Genomic DNA, 7412 nt, shown 5'->3' on the forward strand with positions numbered 1-7412 from the left:
TGTCCCCACAACTGCCCCCTAGGTTCTATTACCTCGGCATCCTGAGGTGATGGAACCTAAATTGTTTGTCTATATAGCCTGTCGACTAAGACCTACTCTACCTCTTCATTACCGAGGTCAGCTCCATCTGTCCAAGACTGCTTTACCAATGCCCAAAAACCAAGAACCAAGTTTTTTTTTTTTTTTAACCGAAATCATCCCCCTAGCCGAGGTTCTTGCTTCATTAAATTAGGAACTCCAAGAGTTTCTACCTACGCATGAGCTGTCACACATGGTTTCTCAACTGTTTTCGTGACGTGTCTTTTCCTCATTGATCTGTACCTGACACGCGCCATCAGGTCGCTTCACTTTTGCGTGCGCCGCCTGACAGGCACGTCGTCTTAGGCACATTCAATGTAACTTTGCCGCCTTTTCGTGTTTTAGCAAAAACACTTCCCTCTCTTTTCGTCCTTTCACCTTTGCATCTTTGTTTTCCCTCTGTTTTCCAATTTTTATCTCTCTAAAGCTTTTCTCCCAAAAAACCGCCATTGTTGTGTTTTGAAGCTTCTGTAACGTGCTCCAATCATTTCCTCCGGCAAGGCACTAACCGTTCTACTCCACATACCACCGTCGTCTGACTTCGGCGTTCCTCATACCAGCGTTATCTTCCTTGGTGAGTCGATGTTCTTCCCCCTTTCCAGTTTTCAATTTTCTTCAAAATTTTATTGCATTAACTGTTGCCATTGCGAATCCATTCATTTTCTTGAATATTTGCTTATGTGTTGAATTCTATCATTTGTGTATCGAGCATGTTTGTTTCATGATTTTGCCTCTGTCCAATCTCTTTTTGGGTATACATATACATATACCACTCACACACTTGTTTATTTTGCCACTGTACTTTGGCTTTGTACATCTGCACACATTTCGTACAGTGTTCTTGAATTTCTGTTTCTTTCTTGAGTCTGAATCACACTCTTTTTTTTCTGTTTCCTTGTTGTATTTTCCAGATTCTTGCCTTCAATTCTCTGCTTCTACATAGATTTAGGCTTGGATTTTGGCATAGAAATCATATTCTTAGGAAAACTGAAACAAACTCCCCTTGATCTTGAAAAACCCTTGCCCCAGTTTCTGTTTTGGGTTTAGCCGAGGTCCCTGAGACCCACACAAACCTTTTTCTGTTGAATTCTCTCACCTTACCCCTCTTACCGACGTCATGGGTATGTTTAGGTGGAGGGTGGACACCCCAAAAAAGCTTGAGCATTTTAGGAGAGAGTTCTCCATCCCTGCCGATGTTCAACTCAGGTTGGCTGGGGAGGAGGACTCCATTATGCCCAATGACAACCTCATGCCCTTCTCAGTAGTTGCTTTCATCGAGTGCAGGCTTGGGTTCCTTCTTGACATCTTTTTTCGCCAAGTCCTTCATTATTACAAACTTAACCCAATGCAGCTAGCCATTAACTCCTATAGAGTCATTAACGGTATAATTGTCCTAACTAGCTGAGAAAACGCTAGGATAACACTAGCCAACATCCAATACTGCTATACCATGTGTGGCCTTAAATCAGAAAAATGCTACATCTATTACCTCAAGTCGAGGTCAATCGAATACAAACTTATCGCCGACCTCCCAGATTCCAACAAAGGTGCTGGAGATGATTATTTCATCGTCATGGGCAACTGGGAGTTCCCACCAGATGATGACCTCCACCTCTACCTCTTAAGCCAATCAGTTTTTAAAGAGGGTAATGGTCAGAACCAAGTGTCACTTTACTTGTTTTTAAGTCTTTATTACTTTGTTCATTTTATATGTTCTAATGTCTGTTTTTTACTTGCAGCTCTTCCTCAGCCTCCAAAGGACATCTGCAAAACCTTCTATCCCAGCAAAGACTTCAAGAAGTTGCTGGGCTTGCCTATCAATCAGCGTAAGGCCCCTCTGCTGCTTAACTACATCCCAACTTACAAATCCACCTTGCTCAACGTGCCTAAAAAGAGCAAGTCTTCACCTTCAGCAACAACTCCTCTGACCACTTCATCACCACGGCCTGACCAAGCTTCAACCTTTGACCCAACAGAGTAGCTATCAACATCTGCTCCTCAACTAATTCCTCTAGCGCAGTGTCGACGCCGTCGCCGAGTTCCCATCAACACTCCTGCTAGTAGAAATCGTAGCCGAAAACGCAAAGTGTTGAGGCGTTGGCTTCTGATCCAGCCAACCCACTAATTGTACTTCCGACAATTCATTTTGGCACTAAAGTCACAGTCGCCACCACCGCCAACGAGATGGGGCGCAAACCTACAATTGTTGAAGATTTGCTTGCTAACATCCCTGGCATCGTCACAGTCCGATCCTCATCTTCTCCTTTTCAACCAACTCCAAAGCCGAAACGAATGAAGAAGGCCAAGGCAAAGGCCACAGTGACCCAGATCGATTCTGAGGACACTGTGCCTATCTCAAAGCTAGTCGAGGCCAAGAAGAGTGCCCCATCCACCGAGAAGTGTCCCGCCGAGGACCCAGCATCCGAGGCCCTACCGGCCAAAAGGCCGAGGTCCAACCACCAAGAGGGTAGCAGCTATTCCCGAGGCATAGTCTGGGCGCTCGAGATCATGCTTGACGACAGACCTCTTACCGTCGGTGATAGTGCTGCAAACCTTGAGGTTAGGGTTGCCCTGTCCACAGCAGTTCTTTTGCCTGAAGACATGAACGTATGGCTGAGTTACACGAGTATGAAGACTTCGCTTTCATGATGCAGCACTCAGTCTTGGTAAACCTTTTTCCTACTCTTTTGGTAGTCTTTCCATACTTAGTGAAATTCTGCTAATTTGTATTTACTTTTTGCAGGCCATCCAGCATGCTCACTCATATACCACCAAGACCGAGATGATGAGGAAGGATTTAGCAAAGAAGACAAAAGAAGCAGCCAAACTCCTATCTGCGCTTAACAAGGCCGAGGCCAGTAATCGTGCTCTCATGGATCAGGCCAAGGTCGCCAAAATAGCACAAAGCCTGGCCGAGGAAAAGGCCAAGGTCATAAAAGATGAAACCGAGGAAGCAAGAGCCAACCTCGAAGCTACCAATGCCAAAGTAGCTGATACAGAGGCCAAGCTTCAGGAGGCTCTTGCCAATAAAGAGGTTGAGGTGAAGGCGGCTGGCGAAAAGGCTTTTGAGGAAGGGCAGGTCACCGCTCGTGACCAATACAAGCAACAAGTCAACTTGGCTTATAACCGAGGTTACTACCTCGGTTGGACGGTAACCTTTAATAAACTGGATATTTCCATGGACTCCGACCTTCGTGACATCAACCAGCTTGAGGTGCCCTTTCCACCGGAGCTCGAGGATGACGCCGAGGACGATGAAGCCGTCGAAGTGGAGGAGGAGGCTGCCACTAATGCCAAGTCTCCCATCCTTAATGAGCAAATTGATCTAACCCAAGATGAGGAGGATGACTTGGATTCCAAGGGCATCTCCCCCAAACCAACCATATCGGAAGCCGAGGTACAGTGTACTGAAAAGAGTTTGGATAAGACCATACAAGAAATAGATGCTGAGATTGAAGTCGACAAGACTACAACACTATCATCTGACCAGGCCAATCCTAGCATCTAGGATATTTCATTTTTTCCTTTCTTTTGTTTGTGCTTTGTTTTGTCTGAACAATACTTTAGTTTTCACATTTGGCCGACGTGCCGCTTTTGTCTTTGTAGATGAACATGCAATCTCCTATGCCAGGTCGAAGTGCCCTTTTGTATCTAAACAAGTTTCTTTTCTGAATGCCAGCCTTATGTTTCCTTCCAAGTGTTGAATGTATGCTTTCCATACTTAGAATAATTTAGCATATCTTCAAAGTATACTTTTATCTGTATGACATCTTCGGAGTACAATACCTCGGACGTAACCTCTTAATTGTTTATCTCGATCTTGGCCTTAACACTTGAAAACATTATAGAAATATTTTCACAAGTGTTTGTTTTAAAGCTTGCCACTTCAATTCCACTTATTGTCTTCTATACTCCCCAGGTTTGGTAACCTTGTCATCTCGGCAAGTACATACGTACTTCTTTCAAAATTACTTCGGCTTAACTTCAATTTGTAAATTTTTCTAAAAATTTCAACAAGTGTTAAGCTAACTCCAGTTTGTAAATTTTTCTATAAAATTTCAACAAGTCCCTAAGCATTTTAAGTTCTTAAGTACTTTGAACTTTTACTCACCATTCTCAATCTCTCTGCCCCTTAATGTGAACTTAAGTTTCACTTATGTTCACATTAAGCATGTGCCTATGATCTTGTTACTAAAGTTTAGATCCAAACAATGACTTGCCGAGGTTTCTCAACCTTGGTTTCTTTATTAGTCTTACTGAAAGGTAATTAGTTCCAATCTAAGTCTAATTTTGCCGACCTGGCAAATCTAGTTTAATCCAACTTAGTTCAACTCCATTATATGCAAGTATAATTTCACCTCTGCCATATAATGAGTCTAAGTTATTCATCATGTTTCAATCAGAAACGTCGCTAACTTAGTTCAACTCTATTATATGTAAGTATAATTCGACTCTGTCATATAATAAGTCTAAGTTATTCGTCATGTTTCAATCAGAAACATCGCCAACTTAGTTCAACTCTATTATATGCAAGTATAATTCAACTCTGCCATATAATAAGTCTAAGTTATTCGCCATGTTTCAATCAGAAACATCGTCAACTTAGTTCAACTCTATTATATGCAAGTATAATTCAACTCGGCCATATAATAAGTCTAAGTTATTCGTCATGTTTTAATCAGAAACATCGCCAACTTAGTTCAACTCGATTATATGCAAGTATAATTCAACTCTGCCATATAATAAGTCTAAGTTATTCGTCATGTTTCAATCAGAAACATCGCTAGCTTAGTTCAATTCTATTATATGCAAGTATAATTCAACTCTGCCATATAATAAGTCTAAGTTATTTGTCATGTTTCACTTAGAAACATCGCCGAGGGACTGGTCAGTCGTATTACACAAGTTTGAAATTAAAATTGAGCTAAAATTTTATTATTACTTTGGCTAATAACAAAAAACTTTAATTAAAAAACTAAAAATCTAATGATAAAAGAACTTCAAGTTGCAAGTATTCCAGGGTCTTGACAACTCTTTTCCTTCACTGTCTTCAAGTCGATATGCCCCATTGCCGGTGACCGAGATGATTCTATAAGGTCCCTCCCAATTTGGGCCAAGCTTGTCCTCTCTGGGATTCTTCTTGTTGTCGACGACCTTTCTTAGGACGAGGTCCCCAACTTGGAACTCTTGGGGGTTGACCTTCTTATTATAAGCCCTAGCAAGCTGCTGTTGGTATGCCTCCAGCTGAATTACTGCTCTCTCTCTTCTTTCTTCCAACAGGTCTAGATCTCGGGCCAGAACTGCCTCGTTAGTCCCATTCTCTACTCCCTGGGTTCTGATCCCTAGGATGCCGACTTCTAATGAGATTACTACCTCTGTGCCATAAGCCATGGCAAATGGAGATTCCCCAATTGATCTTCTTGGCGTAGCCCGATATGCCCAGAGTACATTGGGTAACTCTTTCACCTACTTTCCTTTTGCTGTTTCCAGCCTCTTCTTAATCCCATCCAAGATAGTTTTGTTGGATGCTTCTTCTTGACCATTGCTTTGAGGGACGCTTGGAGTGGAGTAGTAGTTCTTGATCTTGTACTTTGCACAGAAGCTCTTGATTAGCTTACTGTCAAACTATGTGCCATTGTCTGCTATCATTGCCCTTGGGATCCCAAACCTGGTGATGATATTCTTCCATATGAAGTTCATTACATTAATGTCCCGGATCTTTGTGAGGGGTTCTACTTCTACCCACTTTGTGAAATAGTCGGTTGCCACCAGTAAGAACATTCTTTATCCAGTCGCTTGAGGTAGTTGTCCAACAAGATCCATGCCCCACAGGGCAAATGGCCAAGGGCTAGACACTGGGTTTAAATCTGCTGCTGGTTGATGTATCAAAGGTGCAAACCTTTGACACTTCTCACACTTTCTGACATAAGCTTCAGCATCTTTCTGCATATAGGGCCACTAATACCCCTGAGTAATGGCCCTATGAGCAAGTGACCTGCCCTTTGCGTGGCTTCCACATACTCCTTCGTGTATTTCATACAGAAAGTCTTCAACTTGTGAAGGATGCACATATCTCAAAAGGGGACTAGTAAAGGATCTTCTGTAGAGATGTCCTTCTACTGTCAGACTGAACCTCGCCGACTTCAGTCTGGTCTTCTGTGCTTTTTTGTGATCATCTGGCAACTTCCCATCTCTAAGGAACACTAGTTTCACATCCATCCAACTTGGTCTCATCTCTACGCACATTGCTTCATACTCTGTGTTCAGTGGTTCTATGCTTGGGCCTGACAAATAGTCAACCATTATTGTCCTTACCTCTCCTGATTTCATTACACTAGCCAGGTTAACCAAGGCATCAGCATGGCTGTTGTCATCTCGGCTAACTTGCTATAGTCAGAAATCCTGGAATAAGGCTACCAGTCTGACAACCTCCTTTACAGAGGCCATCATCTTTTCGTTTCGAGCTGCGTATTCGTCTATTGCCTGGTTGACGATAAGCTGGGAGTCACAGAGGACCATAACCTTGTCGGCTTCCATTGCTGCTGCCAACTTCAATCCTGCGATCAGTGCTTTATATTCTGTTTCGTTGCTTGAGGCTTTAAACCCCAAACAGATAGATTGTTCCAGCATCCGCCCATTTGGCGATACTATCACTACTCCTGCTCCCGCTCCCTGATGATTTGAACTCCCATCAACAAATAGGTGGAAGGAGTAGCCGATGTAAATATCGCAGAGCCTGATTTTTTCTTCTTTCCTTTGTTTTGCTGTGGGGCTTTTCATCCTTAGCTGGGTTTCTTCTTGTTCACCTGGACACCCTAAACCTCGGCTCTCCGGGGACCGTTGTCTTATGGCTCCAAGTGTGAACTGGGCCACGAAGTCGGCCAGAACCTGGCCTTTGATTGCTATTCTAGGTCTAAACTCTAAGTCGTATTGGCCCAATACCACTGCCCACCTGGCCACCCTAACTGTCAGATCTCCTTGCTGTAGCATGGATTTTAAGGGGTATTGAGTCAATACCACAATTTTGTGGGCTAGAAATAGTGGTTCAACTTATTGGAGGCCATTAACAAGGCCAACGTCAATTTCTCCAGGGGTAAATACCTGGTTTCTACGCCTGCTAGGGTTTTACTCACATAGTAAACCACCCCCTGTTCTCCCTTCTCTTCTCTGATTACTATTGCACTCACTACATGCTCTGAAACCGCCAAGTATAAGAATAGTTCCTCCCTAGGTACTGGATTTGAGAGCATTGGAGCTGTGGTCAGGTATTTCTTCACGTCGGCCAAGGCGACTTCGCACTCTTCTGTCCACAAGAAATCTGTGGCCTTCTTCAC

At 43.2% G+C, this 7412-nt stretch overlaps 1 protein-coding gene across 1 annotated transcript; it reads right to left on the minus strand.

Moving 5' to 3' along the window:
- Positions 1-6471: 6471 nt before the first annotated feature.
- LOC145797937 (uncharacterized) lies at positions 6472-7068 on the minus strand. Its single transcript, XM_082885381.1, has one exon. It carries the CDS (start codon positions 7066-7068, stop codon positions 6472-6474), a length of 597 nt encoding a protein of 198 aa, XP_082741507.1.
- Between the last annotated feature and the right edge of the window lie 344 nt (positions 7069-7412).

The sequence above is a fragment of the Camellia sinensis genome, chromosome 8 (assembly GCF_055761805.1).
Source record: "Camellia sinensis isolate YWXY chromosome 8, ASM5576180v1, whole genome shotgun sequence".
NCBI lineage: Eukaryota > Viridiplantae > Streptophyta > Magnoliopsida > Ericales > Theaceae > Camellia > Camellia sinensis.

What these genes read in the sequence shown, in the direction of transcription:
- LOC145797937 (XM_082885381.1), bottom strand. Translation starts at nt 7,068, where the DNA reads ATGCTACAGCAAGGAGATCTGACAGTTAGGGTGGCCAGGTGGGCAGTG.